The 26,143-nt window shown below is 42.2% G+C and overlaps 1 protein-coding gene and 1 long non-coding RNA gene across 2 annotated transcripts in view; one reads left to right on the forward strand and one right to left on the reverse strand.

The window, feature by feature from the left end:
* LOC137154712 (uncharacterized) overlaps positions 1-1,603 on the forward strand; it is a 95,461-nt gene extending 93,858 nt beyond the window's left edge. The window contains exon 4 of the long non-coding RNA XR_010920284.1: positions 1,469-1,603. This is a non-coding gene — a long non-coding RNA (uncharacterized lncRNA). The remainder of the gene's footprint in view (positions 1-1,468) is intronic.
* Positions 1-26,143, reverse strand: part of NETO2 (neuropilin and tolloid like 2) — a 50,181-nt gene that overhangs the window by 15,719 nt on the left and 8,319 nt on the right. Inside the window, exons 2-7 of the mRNA XM_067550465.1 lie at positions 14,758-14,814; positions 13,005-13,145; positions 10,700-10,948; positions 6,772-6,795; positions 6,536-6,663; positions 1,507-1,735 (exon numbers count right to left, since the gene is read on the reverse strand). Coding sequence (XP_067406566.1) covers positions 1,507-1,735; positions 6,536-6,663; positions 6,772-6,795; positions 10,700-10,948; positions 13,005-13,145; positions 14,758-14,814 — 828 coding nt within the window. The remainder of the gene's footprint in view (positions 1-1,506; positions 1,736-6,535; positions 6,664-6,771; positions 6,796-10,699; positions 10,949-13,004; positions 13,146-14,757; positions 14,815-26,143) is intronic.

Here is a 26,143-nt window from a genome sequence, read left to right on the forward strand (position 1 = left end):
TACTTATCTCTACAGACTTGCTTTTGGCAATGATTATTTGATTAGTTAGGTTAGACCCCTTTCTTTGAAAAAGCAGATATCTTTATACCCATTCATCACTTCAGGTTGTTGGATAAGCAAGAATGGAAAAATCAATATTTATAATATGAACTGATGTTTTGATAGGACAAACTAAGTCTTCTAAATTCAAAGCTAGAGCATAGCCTCAGAAGTACCTTTATTATTCTTCACTGTAGCTAAGGAAGAAGTGAACTGAAGAAAGTAAAACCTCTTCTATAATTTTGAATAGCAACTGTAGCTAAAAGTGGTAATTATAGAAAAGGAATGTTGCAAAATGTAACAAGCATATTAAAACCCCAGACAAGTCTCTGGAATATCTGTATTTGTTTCTTAATGTCATATCCATAAAATAGCAATATTGTATTCCTCTTTAAAAAAAATCACCTTCACAACAGAAGGGTTATTTGGTGGCAAGTAAATTTGTGTATAACTTGAATTCTAACGTTTTAACAAACAATAATAAATGCTACACTGTAAAACAAAATTTAAATTTTAAAGAAAGCCCAACCCTGCATGGTCTTCTAGAATCACTTCTAGAATTTGGCACAGAAACAACTGTGTTTGCCAACTAGTTTTTACTTTCTTTACAACCAAACCTGTACTATATCTATCAGGTCACATTTGTTGGAAACTTGGCATTAAGAAAACTGAAGGAATGACTGTACTAGTGTCAGATGGCAGACATGCACTATGCAAACTCTGTGCTAAGTTTCCTGTACTGCTCTTCCAACATACCTCACACCTGCTCTACTACAGTTCCAAGTTCAGGCTTCTCTTGTAATGAGCCTGCAAATTGTTTCAAATTATCTGGTGTGATATTGATCCACACAGGGCTATTTGAGGCTATGAAACTCAGCCAGATTTGGGATAAAATATGCAGAAGGGGTAGTATATTAGTCTACTGTTAAATGTAGTCCCACCTCAAACAACCTTTAAAAACCATTTTCAAATCATAAGCCTTGTGAGCATCATTAACTTCTCCTATACAGAATCCATACAGAATCTCAGAACAGCATTCATAGTCCTAGTCTTATTTAAGAGATTGGGATTTAACTCACTCCAAGGCTGCCTCACCATCCAAGCCAACTTTGCTCCACAGGTAAGACAGTTTGGGGGAGGAGGGTACCTATGTTTAGATTATCAGGTGCTGGGGAAGAAGATTCTCAGTGGCAGGACCCTGGCTATGAAACTCCTTGGAACAAGAGGTTAGACAGTCAGAGGATGGCTATTAAATCCAAATGTAAGGCAGGCCTTTGAGAGAATCTGTCCCCAGAACCAGTGCTCATTAACAATGATAAAGTGGGTACTTTGTCTCTCTGAATAGTGGTGTGTGAATTGTGAAGCAACATTTTATTATGCGTGGTGCTCATATAACACAAAGCTGATGCTTTTTCTTACTTATATGCAGCACTTAGATACCAAGCTGATAATTTAGAATCTACTTACGATCAACAAATGAAGTGAAGAGCATTCTGAACCTGCTGAGTCTGCTACCCTCATCTGCCCACATCCGCACCACTCCTGTTCCAGTCTGCAGCATCACATCATTTGCTACTGTGCTGCAAAACTTTGCCTTCAGGTTTTCAATGGAACTGCTTCCATCATACACAGCTACAAAGTTTCTCTTGCATTCGTTTGAGTGCTCCATTTGGTAGTCCAGGAATCTCAAATAAATCTGTTATTTAAAAAATAAAACACAATCCCCCACAATCTTTGAGTAAAACAGACTGCCTTTGTAGTAAAACAGCAGAATTTTTCTCTTAGCCTCCTTGTGGATCCTGATTACAATATTCTGTCCTCCTCCTACGTGCATGGAACTCCCAGTTCAAACTCTTTTGTTGCATGCTTACAGTTTCATAAAAAGTGAATCCCTTACAGAGTGACATGTTATTATGGAATATTATTTGCAACCATTTTTATCTTAAGTATCAATAAATGACACAAACTTTCCAATGAAAATTGGCTAACTTGTTTTCTCTCCATAAGCTCACAGGAGAAGTGAAGCTCATAATGCACAATGGTAACTAAGGGTCTAGGCTGGAGAGAGCTGCTTTCTTACACATATTCTAAAATAGATGCAAAGAATCTACAGGACATGTACAAGGATTTATTTTTCAGGATTTTGGGAAAGGCTTCTTCCTGTAGAGATTTCTGAATTTTTGAAAGACAGATTTTAAAAAAACAAGCAGAGAAATCTAGTTGAAAAGGCCTTAAAAATCAAAAATAAGGAAACAAAAGTCAAACTCAGCATGGAGAGGCTATGTAATGAATCAGTCACAGAAGGTACAAACAACCTAAACAGAAGCATGAATGCAAAAACATAAGCTAATTAAAGAGCAAGGTTCAAGAAGTTAGATGAGCCAGACAGGTATCCCTCAGAGGCTGGAAATTCAACCTAAACAAAATCAAGAGTGAGGACCATATGTTACAGCAGGACATATGTAAGGAATTTAGAAAAGCTAAGGTGGACTCTGAAGTGCAAATACACAAAGTTAAAGCTATTTACTTTTAGTGATACCTGCGGCAGAAATCTGAGACACTTCATAGATTTACTGGAGTTGGAAGGAGTAAAAGGAATAATTAAGGAAACTTTGGGGCATGAGCTAACCTCTACTTGATGGGAGGTTAGAAATAAGTTTCTCATGTTGGGTAAGCTATTTCAGAACTGCCCACTCCAAATTCTTTCACCTTTCTCTGAGTTGTCTGGTACTGGCTCCTGTGATAGACAAGATACTGGGCTAGCGCAATTCTTATTTTTCCTGAAACCTTTGACATGATTTTATAAGTAAGAATATCATGATTTATATTTTCATATAATTTAAGATGTCCACATCAGAATGGCAATACTGTAGGGGGTGGGATTTGCAAAACACACTTAAGTGACTAGTGAGTTCAGGGGACTTGTGCTCCTTAGTTATTAAGTGCTTTTGAAAATATCATCCTTAAACTATATGAATTGCTTATCTAAGGCCTCAGCTGCACAGAGACCTTGCAAGTCAGGGGGTGAATATACAGTACAGTGGCCTGCCCTGTACTAAGTCACACTGTGGACCCTGCACTGGAGCATACTTTGACATACTGCTGTTTGTTTTGTTTGAAACAGCAGTACGTCAAAGTGCACTACACAATTTTTAAGCACCAATGGCTGGCCTGTAGCAGTTGACTCAGATTTGGTGTGTGAGCTCTAAAATTGCAGCGTATAGATGTCCAGGCTTGGGGTGGAGCATGGACTCTGGGATTCTCTGCCATCTACACTGCAATTTTATAGCCCTGCACCCTGAGAGTCAGCTGACATGGGCCAGCTGCTGGTGTCTTACTGCACTACAGATATATCAGTGCACAGCAGCAAGGTTCACAGGCAACTTAATGTGGGTCAGGCTAGTACTCTGTAGATTCACACTTAGTTGTTGCACACCAAGTCTAGATAAACCTATTGTGACTTAGAAGGAAAGAAGTCAATTCCCTGTCAAGGTTCTAGGGCTCTTCAGTTAGCAGCAAGGACCTCAGATTGGTGTGGGTTGCAATTGCATGGGCTTTGAGTGTGGTTTACTAGTATTTCACTGATTCACCTAGTAAAAATGCAAGTGCAAAGGTCTTTCTTTCCCCCGCCTCAGTACAGTTTTAGTGTTCCAGCCTCCTCCCAACGAAGTCAATGACAAAAGGCCCCTTGACTTTCGTAATAGCAGGTTGAAACTGCTGGCCCCTGTGCATGCTACTTCTGTTCTCCCCCTCAGTTTAGGTCACTGTCAGGGCCTTCTCAAGCATATTTCTACAGGGATCACTTAGACAAGGGCTCAGTGAAAAATAAAGCACACCTAACTCTGACTCTCCTCCACTCTGTCCATCTGTCTAGCCAGGAGTGCAAGCATGGCACAAAGGGACTGTTAGCATCTCTGATGCTGGTAGGGTATCCCAAAGGGTCCTTCCAGACCAACTGGCAAACTGGGGCCTCGACTGAGATAGATACATTGTGTGCCTTGTTACAGGTAAAGCATGAACCTGCTGGCACACATTACCCTTAGCACCCCCACTGTCTCAAGGCATTGCACCTACTCACGTCCTCCGTAAGACAGATTCTGGTACTATGCCCCTTATGCACCATGTGTTTGAAAGCTAGCCTGTCCCATGTTATTTCCCCCCTTCATTGAGGAAATATTTTCTCTAAGTAGTTAATACCTAAAACTTTTTTCACAGTAACCTGCTTCAGCCTGTGCCTTGCAAATTGTAAAGTACCATTGTGATGAGTATTTTTGCCTATCATCCCTCTCCCCCATTATTATAGCAGCTGTAGCTTTTGTTGACTTCATAGTCCCTTGAAGTCAAAGAGAGCAGCAGGTGCTGCTCAGCATTTAGCCTCAAATATGTAACTCTCATAACTATTGCTTAATTGGATTTTTATTCCTGCTGGGGAACTAATAGAAGGAATAGAACATTAATACGCAATCTACCACTCATATTGCACCCTCACTTTGTGCTGTGTGCAAATCAAGAGCCCATTTTTACCAAAAAGTTTCAGCTCACTGAAAGATGCATCCAGTTTCTTTGCCTGTTGAAAAGAATTTTCAGGATTTCTTCTGCCTACAGAGGACAAAGTAATAGTAGGAGGGACATCTATAATCTATTAATCAACGTTCTAAAGAAGTTTCCTGAATCCTTGAAGGTTGTCTTCAGAATTTCAATGATGCATAAACTTTAAGTCTATTACTGTCAATTTTCAGATTTACAAAAAAGAAACCAACTTGGGAAACTGAAAACCTTTTTAATTGTTCTCATGAAAAGGATAAACACATTCAAAACTGCACCATAAAACCATTGAACTGTTTAACATCATAATCCTGTCACAACATGAGCTCAGCAGACCAACTATAACATTACAAGTTAAAAAATGTAAACCAATAATTTAGGAAGATAATCTTATTTTAAGAATCACTCAAGTATAGAACTAGCCTTAGAAAACATTCAATAATAATTAAAATACCTTAGGCATGGAGACCTGGTCCACTCCACATTTAAAAAAAAAAAAAAAAAAAAAAAAAAAATTCTCATTTCTAAGTATTTCTGGAAGGACAACATCTATAACTCACTGTATGATAGAACTCTTGGGAGTTAAGGTGCAATAAAGTTATTTATTCTACTGTAGTTAGATCTGTATTTACATTAGTCTTTTGTCCCTGTGTTTATTATGGTTTAGGTAATTATTTTTGGTACTATTTGGGAAGCTGGAGAACCAGACCTTCTTGAAAGTTTTCTGTTATACATTGATTTCTGTGGAAAATTGAGTTTTTGCTAAAGGTTTCAGCCCCCCACCAAAAAAAAGTTGGCTTTTCAACAAAGTCAAATTTTTGGTGGAAGGAGGGGGAACATCCATACATTTTCTGATCAGCTCTAATGAAGAACCTTTATCTCTCTGCCTTCTTGCAGATGTACCACAGAAGATTTCTGCAGCCTGGACCCAATCCCACCAACTGCTGCTCCTCTGGGAGTTGAGGGTACTTACTACCCAAATGATTTCATTTCAGATTGATAGAGATGTAGAAAATAGCTACTTCTTTTTCCTAGCATCATGCTATTTTGGCTCCTATTATAAGCAGACTAGGAAGACATGCAGCATGAACAGCTGTTACTTACCCTTTAGTTCTTCAAGAGTGTCAGTGTGGATTCCACTGTAGGTGTGCTTGAGATGGGATTCTTTAAAAGCGAGGATGGAGGGAGAGTCATGGGATCCACACTGTGTACATTATCTCAAAGAACCAGAGAGTTACTGTGGAGTAACTGTTCTTTCTTCTTTGAGTATGCAACAGCTTGGACCCACTGTAGGTGACCAGCAAGCAGTCATTCCTTAGGATGGATTTCCCAGTGCATCAGTTGAACAGTAAATTGCATACTGCTGTCCTGAAGTTGGCATCTGGCATAACAGCTAAATCCAAAGTCTAATATTTGCCTCACTGTACAGGAGGGCCAGCAATTTTACTTATTAAGTATTGTCCTTCCATGTTTTAGCAGTGTGAAGATAAGATTTCTTCATAAAATTTGGGGGAAGAAAACTTTAGGGTCTCTAAAGAAACTAGCATCTTGGACACTCGCGGGGTTCTGTCTCGCTGTCTAAGAGCTGAGGGAGCGTCAGAGCCACTACACCCTTTATACCTTCTTATGGAGGACCAGGAGGCAAAGGGAACATGATCAACCCTGACTGCCACTGCTATTCAAAGAATCCAATCTTGTGTGTATGAGGCACATGCATACCCTACAGTGGGATCTACACATGATAAATTTCAGGTCAAGGAAAAGTAGCTGCATCTCCATGGACGTGCAATTAAGTTTATTTCTGAAACAAGTATCTATCTTAATTTCCTCAACTGCCAATAGCTAATTAATTTAAATGAAAAGTGAGATATTTTGTAAATTATTAATGACCATTCCCTGTTACTAATGACCTGGAAACCCATTATATAGTGAATGATACAAATGGACTTGCCTTAGCATTTGGAGTAGCCTTAATTGTCCATATGCAGTCAATTGCTTGTCCGGGTTTTGTTTTCTCTTCTTGTTCTACTTGACTGGAACGTACTATTCCATCAGCTCCTGAAAGCTCAAATTGGCAGTCTAGAAAGAACATACAATTCACTGTCAAACAAGATAAGATTATTTGTACATGAAATTTTTAATCAAATGGATATTGTAATACTAGACCTGGGATGGGATTTAAAATACCTCCTAGGTAAGTGAAGTCTGGATCTGCAACAGAAGAAGTCACAAATCATTGGGGCCAGCAGATGAGTCACTTCAAGGTTTAACACAATCTGTTTCCTAATACGCTACAAAATATAAAGTACTAGAACAGATATTGAATCAATGGGGGGAGAGGTGATCCTCTTGTTACCTGATGCTTGATTCCAGGATAAGTAACCATACCTCACTAAGATGGTTGAATATTTGCACTACAATGGAGGTGGTTAAACACCACATTAGAGTTTCCTTTCTTTTTTCATTCCCATCTAACCATGCATCCTGGTCTGCACTGATGGATCCCTGTGCCTCTGCTGGCCTTCACTGAAATCAACAGACCTCCACAAGGGCACAGGGATCTACCCATGCACATCAGACTGCAGGATCAAGGGGTATAACTATTGTACCTCTATACCACCTCGGATGGAAGAGGTTTACTGGTGCAATTTGCTGTAGCAAGATCAGAGTTTTGGAGTTACTAGTACACTCAGGAAGATTACAACAAAAGATAAACAAGCAACAGGTCCCAAGATTTTCCCTTGGAGACACATATGCCTCCCACTAAGGTCAATGGTAGTCACAGACATGCATCTAAGGGCATAATTTAGGCCTAGTTTTCTCTTGAACTGTATTCTATGCATACATGTCTGGAAATTGTACTGCTAATGAGTTCAAAGTAGATTTCTCCAAAGAGGTCCACAGTGCAGAGGTGCAATAGAAAGCTCCAGCATTTGGCTCTTGACTGCAGTGGAACCAGGATTTGGCTCAAAATGAGCATGCAACCATTGCATGTGCAAGTACTCACTTTTTCATGAGCAGTGTATTGGGGAAAAATGCTAAACAACTCAACATGTGAGCGGTGCAAAATACAAGCAAAACCTGTATTTTTGTATACCAGTGCTCCATTACACTAACAGTTACACAAAGTGTGGGGCAAATGCTAATCTGCCTATTATTATTATTAGTGCAGATGGGAGAGTTTGCCCATGCAATGGCTGCCATGTCCATTTTGGACCAAATTCCGGTCCCACTAAGCTCAAAGCCCACAATTTGGCTCTGTGTGGGCCTTTATCTACCACCACCAAAAAAAACAAAACACTCACAACCAACATAAATCCTGAGCAGACTTAAATACTCAAGCCAGTCAGAAAATTCCATTCTTAGCCCACTCCCATTGAGCTCTATGTTGTGGCACATATGCTCATTGTACAGAAACCTCTGCAAGTCAGAATTTCAACCTCCCTTGTGAATTTAAGTCAAGTACTTAGTGTCATTTAGGTGGTTTGTGAGGCTCAGTTTCATTCTCTGATTTTTTGTACTTTAAATATTTAAACACCTTGTGAGAATGTAAAATAATGAAAGCAACAAAATATAACTGTCCTTTCACAGCCATCACAGCCCACCATGAAAAATAAAATAAATAAATAAATTCTAAATCTGCCACACAAGCCTCAGCCTTGCCAGCACTAAGCTTACTTGGTTTTGTCATTCATATTAGTTAAATTGCTTTGGAAACTAGCTTGGTGCACACATCCAAACAACCCTGCAGGGCCATTTTAGCACATCCCACATGGTTCCCAAAGGGTTAGTGACCCATACTAATAGGAACAGCATGAGAAACTAAATCCATAGCAGAGTGCAAACAGTTCTGTTGAACAATTGTACTAAATGTATAGTAAAATGTATAATATTTCCTATGCTTCTGGCTATGGAAGGCATATCTGGGAAAGAGGGAACACACAGCAGTTATACCTGTGTATACATTTGTAGTAATAATAGCTGACATTTATATATTGCTTTTTATTTCAAAGGATCCGAAAGTGCTTATAACTAGGTATGTACAGTATCTGAAATGCAGCCATCTGGAGCAGAGCATTCGGCACAAGGACATTGGGTCAAATCTTCTCACCAAAAGTGCCATAGGAGGTTTAATATCCACACAGAGCACACATAACCATTAAAAAAAAAAAAAAAAGAGGTTGCAACCAAAATATTCCCTTTTCCTCCCCACCCAATAACTTGCCCAGAGTTCAGTCTGCCTCAGCAGAATGAAGAGCTGCATCAACACTCGTAGAATTTGAAACCATGGGTCCAGGAAATCTAGGTATTTCAAAAGCTGATGCATAGCTCATTAAACCATTTCCTCCAGCTTTGCATGCCTGAGATTATACCCTAATTGATAGATTCAGAAACACATTCTGTTTGCCTCTAGGCAGGGGCACCTGGGTCAGGAGCAAAGAGGGTGCAGGAAGATGCACTGGCACAGGGAGTCAGCAGAATCCATATTCTTGAGCTCCTTAAGTGCAAGTTGCACTAATCCTATCACTCAACTTAAGTAAGGCAGGGAAGGGGACTTTAGCCTACTGCATACAGGTTGAGCTACTGGTCTGAGGCCTGCACTGAGGGAATATATGCTACACATTAAAGCAGAAGGCAAGTAGGAGCATGCTTCTCTTAGCACTTTCAGAGACATTCTGTCTGCCTTATCACTGGTGCTAAGGCAGTACTTCCATGCTGCTCACTGTGGCCCTCACCCAGTGTAAATATTGGCTTAGAAGCCACAACGTAACCAACATGATGAATACTGGGGTCAATAATTGTGAAAGCGGGAAGTAGCACAGTTTAAATGCAAACCGTGCGACCTCTTAAGCCATCTTAAATTTCTTTATCATATTCAATTTCTTAAACCATATTTGTGAGGCTGATCTCAAGACTGGGCTAGCTTCGTGCTAGTATGGAAAGTGGTTGTGTGGTAAATAAAATGCTTACCGGAGTTGTTAGTCTAGGCTGCATATAAGCTGTGAATCAGCAATTATGTTCTGTTGTTTCGAATGCCTTAACATGATTTACAAACAGTTATTTAGACAGGGTTACAGACTAAAGCCTTCCTCAGGCATGTTGCCCTCTTTGGAAAAAAATACACATTTATACTATTTTACAAGTATGTTCTTCTTACTTCACATATTAAAAAGGCTCTGGAAGAGACTATGAATGATCTGATTTAGGCACCCTTAAAATGCAGATTTTTGACCAAATAAATATTAAGACTGATTAATATCATTATGCAAAATGTGTCAGTCTTTATAATGAAGCTCTGAAATCAATTATATGATGGATACCCATTTAAATATGTTTAATAAATACCACACATTCTCAGTAACTAGTTTTCAAACCTTAGTAGCTCAGCCATTTCAGTATCTCTTTCAAAAAGAAGACACCAACAAACACAGCCCACACCACAGACTAAAGGACTAAATCTGTCCAGTGCTGTGCAATCACTATGAGGTGTTCAGCACCTTCCATCCCCAGACTAGCTATGCTGAGGCTTCTTCATTCCTTCACTGCTGTTCTAGCACCACTTGCTAAAAAGGTTGGAATGGTAACGTAAACGGGCTGCTAATGTTTGAGACATCATGTCATGATAACAAAAATATGGTGGGTAAATTGCCAATGGCTATTTTACACTAACGTTCCTACTGCTACAACACCCATGGAGCTGTACTGGTCAAAGAACAACAGTGGGGAAAATTCCCTAAAATCCTCAGCACTGACCTCTTGACCCTGAAAATTAGGACCTGTAATTTCCACCAGTTTAGTTCCTCCTAGCTTTAGCAACAGAGGAAGCTGTAGGGTTGACAGTGCTCAGGTGTTTTTAGCCATCATGTTATCTAACCCTGCTCACAGCTACACCAATGATAAAATACAGATCCAAATACCAGTGTAGACACTGCTACTGAGTTCATGGGAGTAGTGGGAATGGTCCCCCACACATCATCTCACAGGACTGAGCCCTAACTGTTGCAAAATGATATTTTAAAAGCTTAAATTTGTACCTTTATATTGGTCTGTCAGTTGCAGACAGACAGACTTTCAGCTAGACAATGTCAGAAGATATTTAATAAGGTATTGTTACCTGGTATAAATGAGTATTTTGCTTGAAATCCTTTTCCTTCTAGCTCCTCATCGGAAGTAAACTTTATCCACATAAACCTCCCTGTTGATCTAATTAGTGCAGGACTTTTCAGACCACAGTAACGATTGATGAGAGGGGAGAAACCAAAAGGTCCATCTCGAACTTCAAGGTGATCAAATCGACATTCAAATGAGGGTTCTATGTAATAAGGTTCGTCAAAGGTCAACTCAATTCTTTGGCGTGGAGCAGCTACAACACAATAAAAGTTTTAACACAGTATTGATATGTGTAAAACACAGACACTAGGCAGTGAAATAACAAAGCGACAAAACCCAAAAAGTGTAAAAACCAGGAGGCATGTGATACTGCAGTAAGCTTACCAGACTTATTTTGAGAGGTAACTCAGACACTATATAAATTACAATGCTAAGGTCATGTTATTATACAGAAGACATTTTTTCAGTAGGCTGTAAGGTTTTTGTATTAAAGTAAATTCATATAAACATCACAAAGATCCCTTTGCCCCCCAAAATAGCTTAAAGTTACCCTCTGTAACATGTAGCACGCTGTTAACATTCATATGCAAAAACATTTTAACAACCTTCGTATTAAACTACACAAATCAAATAAGCCAGTACTTTACAACTAATGGGGAGACAACACAAACGAGGCAGGGAGGGGAAGGGGAATAGATGGGGGGAAGGAGGTCTTGACCAGCCACTGGGACCTTGGTGTTCATTATGTCCAATGTTTCTAAAAACAAAGCCCAGACTTCTTCAAACTCGCTGTTTTTCAAACTCTTCAACTAAACGAGTGGAAGGTTCCTCTCAATAGGCTTTTCATAACAATCTTCAGAGCTTAAATAGCACCTACAATATACATCAAATTCATTATTCCAATGTGGGTGTCTAAAATTTGACACCCACAAACTTAATTTAAACCTCAGTGGAGTCAATGGGAATCGGATCAGGTCCTTCATTAGGCATAACGTGTAAATAGCCAAAGTTCATTTTTGTGCCTTACATGTGGCACTCACCTACTCCGTGCATAGCTTGAATATTCATTGTTCTAGGCATATATTGTACCAAATTCATCTTTTAAACATGGACTTGTGAAGTAAAGAAGCATGGTGCTGCTCTAACATGTCCATTAGGTATAACTGACAGCTGGTACAATACACCAGTTGGAGACTACTGGAGGACATTGTATTCATCCATAACCCCTCCACATCCTGGCACTGGGGGCTGTAGGGAGGAAGGCAAAGGAACCAGTTCTATGTCTGTTGGGAACTCCCTCATGCCAGGGGAATTTCCAGCTAGGATTATGTGGCCAGTCTCAGCACCTTCTGTGTGGCCTGAGCAGTGCAAAGGGATAAGAGCATGGCAGACAATCTGCCTCAAAACTATATTTGGTTACAAATAAGACACAAAGGACCATAAATGCATACAAGAGAAAACCAAAGCACCATATAGCAAACATACTGTACTACAGAGATAAGACACCACTGAAACTGAAAACTCACCACAGGACATTGTAAAGACGACTTGCAATTACACAAGAATATTTAGATTTATCACCAGAGGCCTGAAGAGAAGCCCACTGAAGTCTGGGGTGGGGAAGGGGGAAGTGGGATGGGGATCCTTCCATGGACTTAATTGTTTTTCGTGAATCCCAATAAGAGGAATCTATTCAGTGTGGCCCAAGTCCTGTGGTCCTTACTAATTTTACTTATTTTTTGAGTCAACAGGATTTTTGCCTCTATCACACATAACCTTAATGGTGAGCTCAGCCATGTTGAAACACCCTAGGTTTCCAAATGAACAGGCTACATGACAGTCAGATGTACGTCAATCTGCTGATACAAGAGCATAAGGTTAGCTTGGAGATTTTGTGCGACGCTGAGTTGGGTGAAGATGGTGCTATACACTATATTTTTGAAGTGTTGGAGATGGTAGTGAGTGCCTTTTGGAGCACATTAGTACTGTAGATGATGTGACTGTGGCAAGGAAAGCTGAAGACTTTTCCTTCCAATTTGTTATTTCTATGCTTTCAAGGATTTGGGTGGGACCTGATACATCCGTCACTAAATAAGGCTTTTTGTGTGTTAATTCATAAGTGTATGTTTTCCAGGAATTAGTAGTTACTGTTTTGCAGCCCCCCTTAGTCAGCCGAACATCTGCAGAAGTGAATCAATATATTAAGTAAAGTTACTTAGACAATCGAACAGCATAGCAGAACAGTTTCCCTTCCTACACTTTCAACAAGGAAAATACAGGACACTAAAGGAGAAAGAGGATGTCAATACCTTCTAAAATGTAGATACACTCCTGGTTTGGGGGGTACAAATTAGGATAGTTTGGTGAAGCAAAATGGCCCCCATTGCTTGTCCGAACCCAGTTGTCACAGTGGGTAGATGGCATGTGGTTCACTCCAATATTATGCCCACCTTTAGAAAGAAAAATTCTCGTTGTAGTATACAAGGGTAATTTAATAACAAAAAATATCCACTTGGAACAGCATAGCCCATAGGGTGTGGGACTGTCAGAGGGAAGAGACAGCTTGTGCTACCTGCAGATCCTCTTATCACACTAGCCAGCTGTTCCTATTTAGGAAAGGGATTTTATTTCTGTAAAAAGCACATTATAATTTAGCAGCAAGACATATCCTGCCCATTATTTTGGAGTATTAAATCTGCATAGTTACTAGGGAGGAATGGTGAGGAACCTGTTATGAGTTAGAATCTTAATTGAGTACATTCTTCTCATCCTGTCAGTCTCTGTGCCACGCAATACTGTTCTATTCAACATTTTTTCTGTAGTATTTTAGTGCAGTGTACTCAATATTAGCGCCCAGTTTTTCCCATTCATTTGCAGGTTTGACCCACTGAAGTTAGAGGGCAAGGCTTAGCAGGACTGGACCCTTAATTTCTGCGTTCACATTTACTGCTGTTGGCCCGATTCAGGAATACACTCAAGCACATGATCTTGAATTAAGACCTTCATCTATTATAGCATGTGGTTCACTGCAATATTTACAATGTTTAAAATAGTTATTGCTAAACATGGCAGTGTTAGTAATAAAACAAGAAGTGGCAGTAATATTGCACTAGTGTCCAGAGGCCCTAGTCAGGAACAGGGCTCTGTATCGACATATAGGAAACTATGACCCCTGCCCTGAGGTTTAGTTAGTTTTATATGTTAAGACACCAGGCTGGATCACTCCCTGGAGCTATGCAAACAGAGAAGGCCCTCCAGGCATAGATTTCCCAGTCTATGCAGAAAGACACGAGAACAGTGCCACATCTCCACCATGGATTAGCACCATGGATAACCCTCCATGGAATTTAATATTCACAGGTTTGGAAAGGGTAGGGCATGACAACTAGTTTTTGCTTGATTCTCACAGGGGAAGCAGCCATAATGTACTTATGCAACTTTCCCTCGTAAGTTAGAGAAATGGGCTCTTGAGGAGGTTCCATGGTGAAAGGAGTTCCTAGCAGCCTCTGATGGGTCCCTCCAAAATACATGAGAGCCTGGGGAGATTCCTGGATTTGGAGCTCTCACTCTTCTGCAGAAGAGCTCAAAAATAATCCGCACGTGTCAACTGAAGGAGTTCTCTCTCCCCTATGCAGGTTATTTCCATATAAAAGGGAGAATTTGGCTTGTGAAACCATTTGCTTCTTCCCCACTCCCAAATGGGACTGTCTCCTAACATTTTGGGGGAATGCAGACATAAGAAATTTGGAAAGCTTGCTAATCTATGTAGAAAATGGAAGGCTCCACACTGTTTTGTTCTACCTTGTAAGGGCTAAACTGCTCTGGAATATTAAAGAGATAGTTGGTTATTTGCAGTTAGCTGTATTCATTTGACAAAATGAAATGCATTAAATAAGGAAAAAACCCATTAAAACTTGAAGTAAAACTTACTAAGTATTGTTAGTGCAAGTGAAATATCTAAACCAGAAAGCATTTCTGATTCCCTGTATATTGCTTTATTTAAAAATTACCAAAAAAAGACTGTTAAACTTCTTAAAAAGAAAAATCTAATCAATATTGTACCTTGGGTCTTCTGTGCCACAGCAATCCCCTCCACTACAAGTATCGTTATTAACAACACTGGTGAGAGAAACAGAACAGGTAAGACATCAGTAATGGAAGCAGAAACCAGAGGCCTTTTTTTCTGCAGTTCTTACTCAGGCAACACCCTCCACCAACCCCAATTAATCCAAATCACCAAAGTCAAAATACACATATTAAAAGCAAACCAGTTATTTTAATTCTTAGGAAACTCAATGCTCATGAAAAAAGTCAATTGACCCAGGCTTCAAGACTCAGTGCCTGGGGTTTTCTTTGCCATGCAGACATAGGGAGACACCTGAAACAAGGCCTTTTAGGCTAACAGTCTCTTACATCTATCTTAAATGAAGTGCTCATTTGCTCATTCACACACAGTTTGAGCAAAGTTTTAACTCAACCCTTAACAAGGTTTCACCCAGCTCATAACAATAAGAATGCCCCGCTAGTTGTTCAGACTTCCCCATGCTGCCTTGCCAATATACTTCATTACTAAATTAGAGAACCACCTTTAGGAGTGCGAGGATAGATTAGTTTCTGTGTCCATTCAAATGTCACTTCCGTGCCGAGACTTGCAATAGGGCATCAGCTGTGGCGGCAAGCTGGTGAGTCCTTTAGGATTTGGACAAAGCCCATCAAATCATACCTCCTGGTTACTTTACAGCATTGTACTTTTACAAGGAATTGTTGTAACTTGTAGCAGTGCAACACACACACACACACACACCCCCCTACCTACCTGGTTAACATAAACCTGTTTAATGTGTCCACATACATGTCTCCCTTCAACCACTGCAGTACTATTGCATTGCTGGTACCAACACCACAGGTCCTTGATGCTCCCATAATCAACTCTGGAGCAGTGCTGTACCAACCTATTTTTTAAAAATGTGACTGGTATACATTTTTAATGTACAGGGTAGATATTTTGTCACATGAAAGGGCATTGTGTTGCGTGACTTTTTATTTTCTGAAACAGGAGCCTTTCAGCATTGCATCTTGTACCTCAGAAAACTCCATGCATGGACAATTACAAGACAGCTGTAACTCCCAATAAAGTAATCTGCAATATACAAGACAGACATCACACAGACTGGGAACTAAGGGACTGGAGAAACGTGGAAATGTGTTTAGAGGACTGACTGCAATGATGCCTTCACCAGGGCAGCCATTTCTGTCTAAACTAGCACTGCAGTAATGCAGGACACCATGGTAGAGGGCCTTACTCCGATTGCTTGGGTGCTCGCAACCTTTGTGTGCCAGTGCAAGCACTCAGGTAGGCTAACAAGCTGTGTTACTAGTCTGGCAGATCTGTGTAGCCTCGCAAACAATCATCACATGTGGTCACCTTTACTCCTCTTTAGGCTTTTCCCATGTGTCATGTGAATTACAGCATGAGCATCAACAGCACCCATGGAAAAAGGATTCTATTCCAGGCCTCTCACGGAGAGCCTAAATGGAGCTTTGGCCTCCAAATTGGGGGGAGATCTGGAGCTTAAGGATCATTTCCCTCACCTGGGACAACTCATAGTGAATATTCCTAAACACATTCATAGGTCACAAGAACCTGAAGTAAAACCAAGTCTATTAGAAAAAATGAGGGGAAAAAAATTCCTTCCAATTAGATGAATTAAAAAGAGATAAGAAATGTAGAATCATCTTTGGGCATGTCTACACTAGAAACTTTTCCGCCACAAATTACATCAGCTTAAAGTTGCTGCAGTTGGTATACCATTTGTGCATGTGCATACTTGGTCCTCCTGTCAGTGCTGCGTGTACTCACCAGGAGTGAGTATGTTGATGCACAGTGCGGTGCAGAGGTATGTATCCAAGCACACAGGTTGGCATCATCCAGCACACAGTCTTCTGGGAACTTTCAGCAATGCATGGTGGAGCAGAAATGAGTCACACGGGTGACTAGGAGCAAGGAGTCAGTTTCCCAGCATACAACTTTCACCATCGTGAAATTTCATCTATATGCCATGATTTTTGTGCCTTTTTCAAAAATCCTACAAACCTGGGTGGCCACTCTTGCTGTCCGTGATCTGTGATAGAAGTATAGGGCCTGCACAGCTCTGCACTATTCTCATGAGCATTGCAAGCAAGGATGCATGATCCTCTGGTATTTGCAGAGCTGCAAGAACAGAATTGGAGGGAACATGTCAATTTCACGGAGGACAGGTGGTTGTGAGACATCCTGAGACTCAATTCAAAGTTGTTGGTGGTGGTGGTCCTGGAGCAACTGCAGATGGGGTGTAGCTTCTGGAGCAAAGAAACAAGCACTGACTGGTAGGGTTGCATCGTAATGCAGGCATTGGATGAGTAGCAGTGGATGCAGACCTTTCAGACATGCCACATTCCTGAATGCATACACTGAGCTGACGCCAGCCCTCTAGCACAGGGACATCAGAATGAGAGTGGCACTGACTATGGAGAAACAACTGGCAATCCCACCATGGAAAGTTGCAACACCAGATTGCTACTGGTCAGTGGGAAATATTTTGGAGTTGGAAAATCCCCCTGGGGGCCACTGTCATGCAAGCATGCAGGGCCATTATTCATCTCCTTCTACACAGGACTGTGATTCTCAGCAATGTGCAGGATATAGTGGATGGATTTGCAGACGTGGATTTCCTGAATTGCAGTGGGGCAATAGATGGCACTCGTATCCCCTTTTTGGCACCATACCACCCTGCCACAGAGTGCATCAACAGAAAGGGCTACTTTTCTGTGGTTATGCTAACGTTTGGGGATCACCAGGGATGCTTCACCAACATCAAATATTGGTTGGTCAGGGATGGTGCATGAAGCTCACATGTTTAAGAACACAGATATGTTCAGAAAGCTGCAAGCAGGGACTCTTTCCTGACCAATGGATTACCATTGGCAATGTTGAAATGCCAAGGGCAAACCTGGGGAAGCCAGGCGACCTGTTGGTCTCCTGGCTCATGAAGTAGCGCACAACCCACCATGACAGCACTAAGTAAAGATCCAATTACTAGTACAGAATGACCATTGAATTTACTTTTGTTAGATTGAAGGGATGCTGGTATTATTTAACCATAACACTGGATCTCAGTGAAAAAGCACCCCAATGATTATAGCTGCCTGCTGTGTTCTGCATAGTATCTGTGAAGCAAAGGGGGAAGTACCATCTGGGTGGAGGTGGAGTGGCTGTCTGCTGAGTTTGAGCATCCAGACACAAGGACTACAATAAGAGCTCAGTGTGGAGCTATATGACTTGGGAAAGCTTTGAAAGAGTATTTTAACAGTGAGCTACAAGAATGCATTGTGATGTACTGTGCTCTACTGGACCATGCAGTTTGAAGACCTGCTAGGAATTGTGTGGTGCTTGGCGTATATGAATATAACACCACCAGTGCACCTATTAATTTTGTGGTGCTTGCTGTACATTTATGATTGTATTTGTCACTGATCCTAGGAGTTGTGTCACTCTGTACAATAACTAGTTATGCTGCACAGTGCCTAGCAGTGTTGAAAGCTATGTTGGGAATGAATAGAGAGTAATTATTTTTCAAACAATAGAATTGTATTGCATAACAAGAACACTGCAAAAAAATTCTGTGCAAGTTAAAAGTTCATACATTACATTTGTGATACATGTACGGAATAGCACTAAAGAAGAGGAAGGAACATTCATGTCCATTTTAGCTATGCACATGGCAGCAGGTAGAATAGGCTGGGGGCGGCTAAACCTTCCTCACCAGCTGCTGCTAGAAACACCTCCGCCTTTCTCCCGCTCCACCCCCTGTCCACCCCTGGCTTCCACATGCCACCATGAGAAGAGTTCACCCATCTGCCCCGGCGCCCGCTTCTGCATGTGGCAGACCCAGCCCAGAATGAGCCTGGAACTACAGCTACTGCCCTCCAGTGCCACAAGGAACGGAGCATGGGGCCCGGTGCGAGCGGCACAGGCTGCACCCCTGGAAAGCAAAAGGCACCCACCCCCCCTGCCTGGTGATGCGCAGCCCAGCTAATGTAGGGGGTCCAGGCAGGCCCTGCTCTCACTCAGCCCCCGTCCCTGAGGAGCTGCTACTCACACCTCTTTGCCCTCTCCCCCAAGTGGCGGGTGGGGCTGAGTGGGAGCAGGGCCCACTTGGACCACCCGCACCAGCTGGGCTCCGTCCCACCCCACAGAGAGGGAGGGTACCCTGTGCCAGGCCCCATGCTCCATTCCCTGTGGCTCTGGAGGGCAATAGCTGCAGCTCCAGACCTCCCGCAGACCGGGTCTGCTGATTCTGTCACGCACAGATTAGAAATGGCTACTGGGGGCGGGCCTGACCGATACCTCCCAGTCTCATGTGGAGGCTGAGGGTGGAGCATGGGCCTTGGAGGGGGTGGGGCCTCAGGGGAAGGGTCAGTGGCCCTCCTCCTGCCGCCCCGGCTCAGCCTCCCCAAAGGCAGGCGTCACATTGTGCTCATGGCTATGCCTATACTGACTTTTGAGAGCCATGGTTGCTGTATGTGAAGTCAGTATAGTCACAACAGAAAGTGAGAGTTAAGATTTAGACCTCCATTCCCTTGCTTCCTAAAGTTTGAAATAAGACACGCTTATTGACACTTCCACTTTGGTATGCCTGTGCATGGCACAACTACGTGTATAGCGCAACGGTACTGAATACCATTTTCTACAGGCGGTGGAAATTTTAGCCAATATCTCAGTCCAGGATGACAAAGGAACAGAGAACAAAAGCAAAGAGAGAACAGCTGTTGCTGGCATCCAGAAAGCACTTGGGCCCATACGCTGCTAGCCTGTTTACTGCAATGGTGCCTGCCAAAGTTATCACCAACTAGTAAGAGAAAGCATTGTACCATGGAGGGACAAAAAGGCTCCCATCTTGAGAAGCCTAAGGGAGAGGATTGCAGAGTAACTCCATGAAAGTTTAATCAAGATCTCTCAGGAAGAGTCAAGGGACATGTACATAAACTGCTCTGCATGGGCCTCCCCTCTAACTGTACAGGGAATGAGAAGCAGACAAAATCTCTATTGTGTTGCTACCTTTTCTAGTATGAGTAAATCGATGAAAAAAGTTGATAGCTGTGTCCTGTTAAGTTGCGGGCACCATCAATACATTACTCTAATGGCAAATACATTTAAACACTTACCTGCATCAGGCTCGCCCGTGCTCTACTGCTGGAACTGCCTGGACTTCTGTGGATTCTCAGACAGCTCCTGGTCTGTGGCATAGCTGGACTCCCCGGTTGCATGTCCCCCATCTTCCTCCTCTTCTTTCTTCTTCATGCTCACTGTTCATAGAAGGGTGTCTGACTCCGGCTCCTCAGAGGTATTCACAGTGGTTGTGGGGCATAGGTGGGTCTCTGCTAAGTATGGCATGCAGATTTTTGCAAAAATGGCAAGTCTGCAGCATGGCACCAGATCCACTGTTGGCGTCCGTGGTCTTCTGATATGCCTGCCATAGTTCCTTCACTTCCATGCAGTATTGCTGCTGACCCCTGTTGTACCCTTCTCCTATATCCCCCATGCAATCTGCTCGTGAATGTTCACATTTCTGCAGCTGATCCATAGCTGTGCCTGCACAAGCCTCTTCTCTCCACAAGCCCAGGAGATCCAATCTACTCCAGGCCAGACCACTTCTGGAGCACGTAGGCAGCATGGTCAGGTAGGCAAGTTTCACACAGCAGCGGAGGGCTGCTAGATGTGCTCACCAGGCAATCCAGAAAAGGCATTTCAAAAATCCACAGGGTTTTTAGAGAGAGAAGGGAAGGGCTTCCAGTCTCCGTGACCCCTCAGCAGTAGAGTTCACAGCTGTGACCAGAGCAATCAGTGTCTGGAATTGTGGGACAGCTGCTGGAGGATTGTTCGGTAATGCAATGTCTACCCTCGTGCTGCATTAACCTCAGTATATCATCCACGGCTCAACGCCGCTCAAGCAAGTGGTGTTACTGTGTCACTGTAACGGGGTGCTTTCATCCGTGGGAGACAGATTTAAGCATAAGCGTGTGTGTAAATAGGTTGATGCAAGGCAGTTTATGTCAACCTAACTTTGTAGCATAGACCAGGACTCACTCCTAACTCTGTGTAATAGCTAAGCCAGCCGAGGCACAATTTTGCCATTGCAGAACAGTGAATTGCATTTACTCAGAGGTCTGTCGTCTTTCATGAAGCTCTCTCCACCATCTTCCTGTCAGCATACCAGCAGCTCACATTCAATCAGCATTTTCTCACTCTGATTCCCCCCACCTTGTTCTACAAGGCTGCCAGTTATAGGCTTTGAGCCCTTAGATGTGGTCAGGTGTGGGCTTGCATTGGCATGTGAGCTACAGATCAGTCACACAGATACCACCTTAATGTTTGCACAAGTGCACTTTAAACCTGTCCCACAAAGCCTTATTGTAGGTTCTGACTTTATTCAGTGTTATATGCACCTCTGCTCTCCACCTCCTATCCCTTCCCATAACAACTTACATATACAGGTACCTGCTTTTTTCTCACAATTATTTTCTCCACTGCTGGGCTGGGTCACTACTATGCATGGCCTTGAGTGTCCTAATTTATGAATTTTTCAAACAAGGGTAACTTTCCTAGAGGCATCTTTGCCTCCCATGGATTAATTCAGACAATAGGACAGAGTCATCCATAGCCTTCAAATCCCCATGTGTACAGTGATTCCATATTTTCCTTAATACTAATCTATAACAAATATGATTTCCCAACAGATGGTATCCCATCTGTTACAGATGGTAACAGCCCTTGATCACTACTGATCTGCCTTGGACTTGGAAAAGCCATTATAGAGCAGTCTAGTGCCATTACTGGTCCCCAGAGCCATGCTATTCCACCAGTTAATTATGTTTAAAAAAATTAAACCCTCAGACACAAAAGAGCTCTATTTATTGACATCTTAGTTTTCAGTACGCGAGTTGTCGATGTAATAATGGTAATTACTAGTTCTTGTACAGGATAAATTCCATTCTATTTTAATATTGTTTGGGTCTTTTTTTTGCTAATGCCTTTTTAAACTCAAATTAAACTTTGTGAAACTCAAGAACATGTAGATGTACCACAAAAAGACTAACTATAATGCATTTTTTTGGTTCCAGAGATATATTTGAACTCTAATCTGCAATTTGTTACAGTTTTCCCCCCACATAGAAGTTTGATAGCTGCTAAAAATAAAATGATCTTGATTTTGATCTGTCCTCTCTTATATTGTCTTTAGGAGTAGGAACTCTAAACTGAACTTAGCCTCCATCTCTGCATTAAGTGTAGTTCCACAACTCCATGAGAATCATGTATCCATGTTGTGTGACTGAATTTATGATCTCCTCTAAAAGAGGCAGCATGTCTGAGCTTCTGCTCTGTAAGGATGCAGCAGTCTCAGAATAAATCAATTTACCCTAGTTTTTATAGCTTTGTGCTGCTTCTGACAATGCAAAAATTGGACAGAGTTTTTTCAAACAGAATGAATCACACAGAATTAGAAAAATATAGACTTTTCAGGATAATGTAATTGAGTATTTCAGACAGCCAGTTTCTCTCATTTTAGGTGCAGATATCCACTATGGCTGTCACTTTATTATACACCTTTCCCACAGCCTTTAAAAAAAGAATCAGTGGGTGTCAATGTTGATTTCAGTGGTACCTGCTCAGTGCCTCACTTGCATTCTGAATGAAGACAAAACCAGGCTCCATATTTCAGTGCCACTATCCAGCGATTTTCCTTCTTTAAAGGGTGCTGTTACAGAAACAAACCTCCTGGAGGATTTAAAATATCTGATTGGTTTTCACTACAGCTCATGCTGATTCTATAAATAGTTGACAGTTCTGTATGCATGTGCATGTAAGAGAACAGTGCATATATCCTGCAGAACAGCATGAATAAGTAGCAGATAAGCAGGCACTTACAGCAGATAAATGGGTTAGACCAGCAGTTTTCAAAACTTTTTGAGCTGAGCCCTCCCTTCAAGTTATCATTTTTGGTTGTGCCTCCCCACCCCAGACAAAACTGACCACAGGCTGGATGGCCCGCTTAGGTGAGTCAGGGAGAAAGGGGGGAGGGTAGGTGATGCTCCCTCCCCGAGCCTTGCCTGGCATTGCTGGCCTGAGCCTTGCCGATTATTCCTTCGCACCCCCTAACAGGGCATGCCCCTTAGTTCAAAAACCTCTGGGTTAGACAGACAGACGTTTGCTTTTATTTAACACAGCCACAATTCCTCTTCCTACTCATTCCTTATCCCGCCCTCTCCCTTTCTTTCTTGCTTGCTTATGTTCTTCCTCTTTACCCCTATTCCTTTCATCTCTTGCGACCAGGGACTCTCAGTCCTCGCAGATTCCATCCAAAGCAACCTGGCTTCTAGATGTTTACAAGATATCCCTTCACTGTTCCTCCTATATCTGGTAATAATAGGATAAGGGAGAAGGTGCCTCAGAGATGGCTGGGAAGCCACAACAGCAGCTGGGAAGACCCAGTTCTCTATATTATGGTATGGTTACCAGAGGTGGAAAAGCTATGAGGAGTAACTGGCTGGAAGTGGGATGAGTCAGTGGGTGCACAATCATACAGGACTTATTTCAACCCCTGTGATTTTGCAATGTCACCTCCAGCAAGCCATATTTTGTGCACAGTGGATATGTTAACATAACATAGGAATCATATGTTCCAAAGCCTTACTGCCTTCTGACAGTCTGGTCAGACCTCAAATGCTAATCAGGACTCTGCAAAATCAGTAAATAGATGGAAGGTACCACTAGAGAAAATCCATGCTGCTGTTGGAAGGGGCATTGGTAAGGTAGGTAGTGCTGAACTAGTCTCCCAGTATGGCATGTAGGAGCATGCAGCCACCATTTGGAGACTGTTAAAGGTCTCATGGCATCTTCCAAAAAACAAGGGTGTTTAATCGCAGATAACCAGATTAATTGGAATTTAAATCATTACATTGTATCTGACTAAAGTGCCCGGCTTTTGCAACAGGACACAGTATTATTCTTTGCTTCCTTTTCTAATCTATTATGTAGAGTTGCTGTGCAAAGTAAGCGCTGCATTTCAGTGGGAGTGCAAAATGAATTCATTATAGTACATAATCCCAAAATCCCCTCTGATGCACGCTGTAGAAGGCAGTAACTATCTACAAATACTGGCTGCATGTGGCTACTACATATGAGAGGGTGAGGAGAGCAGAAGCAATGCAGGGTACTCTCCGATCCAAGACCACATTGTACAGATCTCAGGATTTTTTTTTTTTTTTTTTTTTTTTTAAAACAAGAGAAAGGAGGGACGAGGTTGGCTGTGGGAGACCTGTTAGAAGTTGGGGGGTGGAAGACAGCAGCTTTATGAGGCGTATTCCCCTGATAACCCTACAGACCTTTAGTCAGTAGAGATCAGGGAAGTTAATGCTACTTTGAAACAGCATCAGTTCTGCTCCATGATCAAACCGCAAAAGACACTGTTGGGGAACCAATGGCAGCATAGCCACTGAGCCAGCCACATTTCTAGTGGGGAAGAGATGACTGCAAATGATCTTCCCCTGTGCATGAATCCGGCATTTGCTGCAAATCTCAGTTCCGTGATTGTGAAAGGCCATGTTGCCTGCACATTCTACAGCAGGAGTCGCACCATTAGCCAAGACGACGAGAAGTAAGATTGCACAAATTAAAAAAAAAAAAATGTGATCTTTTCTTTTCCCCACCACTTTGCATGGAAGAATGTAGCTCCTATAGTCTGCAGAGAGCTTTGGGATTCTTCAGCAGAGAAGGCACTGTGATATATATATATTGAGTCATCATCATTACTCAGGTTTTTTGGATTTTTTTAAAAACAGGCCTGTGTTGTGTTATCAAAATATTCATCTGAAACAATTTTAAAAAGTGCAATGTTTGGAGGGTTAAGTGGCTTCTTTGCTGGCACTTTGAATTGTTTCAGAGAATGTATAAGAGATGCAAAATAAAATACTAGTTTCTTTTTTGAAGTACAGAAAGTTTAAATCACAAGCATCTAGCCTCTCTGTATCTTAAAACAATGGTTCTCCACCTTTTTAAATGGAGCCCCCCCCCATTGGACTTGTGTCTCACAATCGCACCCACCTTCCCCCAAATCGCATCTCCTTTCCCCCTTCTGAAAGGGGGGGCCCTTTCAGAAAAAATAGGGGGCACTTCCTATGCTGTAGGTCCGGTTTTTTTCCCTGAAAGGGGGATTCGGGGAAAGGGGGGTACGATTATTGAGGGGCACTTCCTGTACTGCAGGCCCTAAACAATTGTGCCCCCCTGCCCCCAACCCCTCTTTCAGGAAAAAACAGGGCCTACAGTGTAGGCAGTGGGGAGCACGGCAGCAGCAACATGGGCACCAGTGAGCACCGGCAGCAGCTGCAGCAGCAGCGCAAGGGCAGCAGGAGCACGGGGAACATGCCTAGCCGTGGCAGGAGGTTGCTGAAGGAGGTGGGCGATGACAGCTGCTTCTGCCTCCAGGGACCATGGAGATGGACTGGCTCTGTCCCCCCCTCCCCATGATCCATGTCCACCCCCCACTTTGAGAACCACTGTCTTAGAAATTAAAATGTAAATTATCAGTTTTGCTCTAATACAGATTGCAAGAACAAACTGAGTACCAAAGTACTGTACTTAAAGTGATACAAGTGCTTTGGGCACTTGATGTGACATGACTGTACTTATCTGGTGAGAAACATCCTCCTGATTCTATAGGCACAGTTCTGCTCTCCTATCTGCATGGCATATCTCACCTCTGCTCTTCCTGCATGCTCTGGGGATCTGCACATACAGAGCCAGCAAAGAACAGCAATGAGAATCTGCCACGGGGCTCTGAAAGCAGAATCTTACATCAGTGATGTCAATGGGGGATCTGCACATGCAGGGAAAGCTGAATATCAAACTTGAGAGCAGCCATGCAGATCTGAGAAACAGTATGGAAAAATTCTATTTTAAAAAGAAACACTTGGTCATTTAAAGAAAAATTATATATATGTTTTTATTATGGTGGTAGTGAGGATCCCAGGGATAAGGGTGATGCAGACACTGCTTACTGCAGGGTTCACTATTTTATCTGCATGCAAGACCTTCTGTGCCAGGAAGTACCAGGTATACATATAGCCCAAAAAGCCATAGTAATTAATGACACACAGGTCATACATGTTACAGAGAACCTTGTCAGGATGTCTGCCACTCTCTGACAGTTACAGCAAAGAATAGTACATGCTTGATCCTAACAGAAACTACTTCTCCCCTCTTGGGAGCAAATTCTTTTGCATATGCATAAATCTAGCTAATCTGTTCTGTGAAACTAACGTTAATCCCAGCACTCTGTAACTGCTAACAGGACTACCATTGCGCACGTATGCATTGATTTTCTATCTACGTCCAACATTAATTTTAGCTGTG

This window comes from Emydura macquarii, unplaced genomic scaffold, assembly GCF_026122565.2.
Source record: "Emydura macquarii macquarii isolate MOO-44397 ecotype Brisbane River unplaced genomic scaffold, CSIRO-AGI_Emac_v2 contig_295, whole genome shotgun sequence".
In the NCBI taxonomy this organism is placed as follows: domain Eukaryota; kingdom Metazoa; phylum Chordata; order Testudines; family Chelidae; genus Emydura; species Emydura macquarii.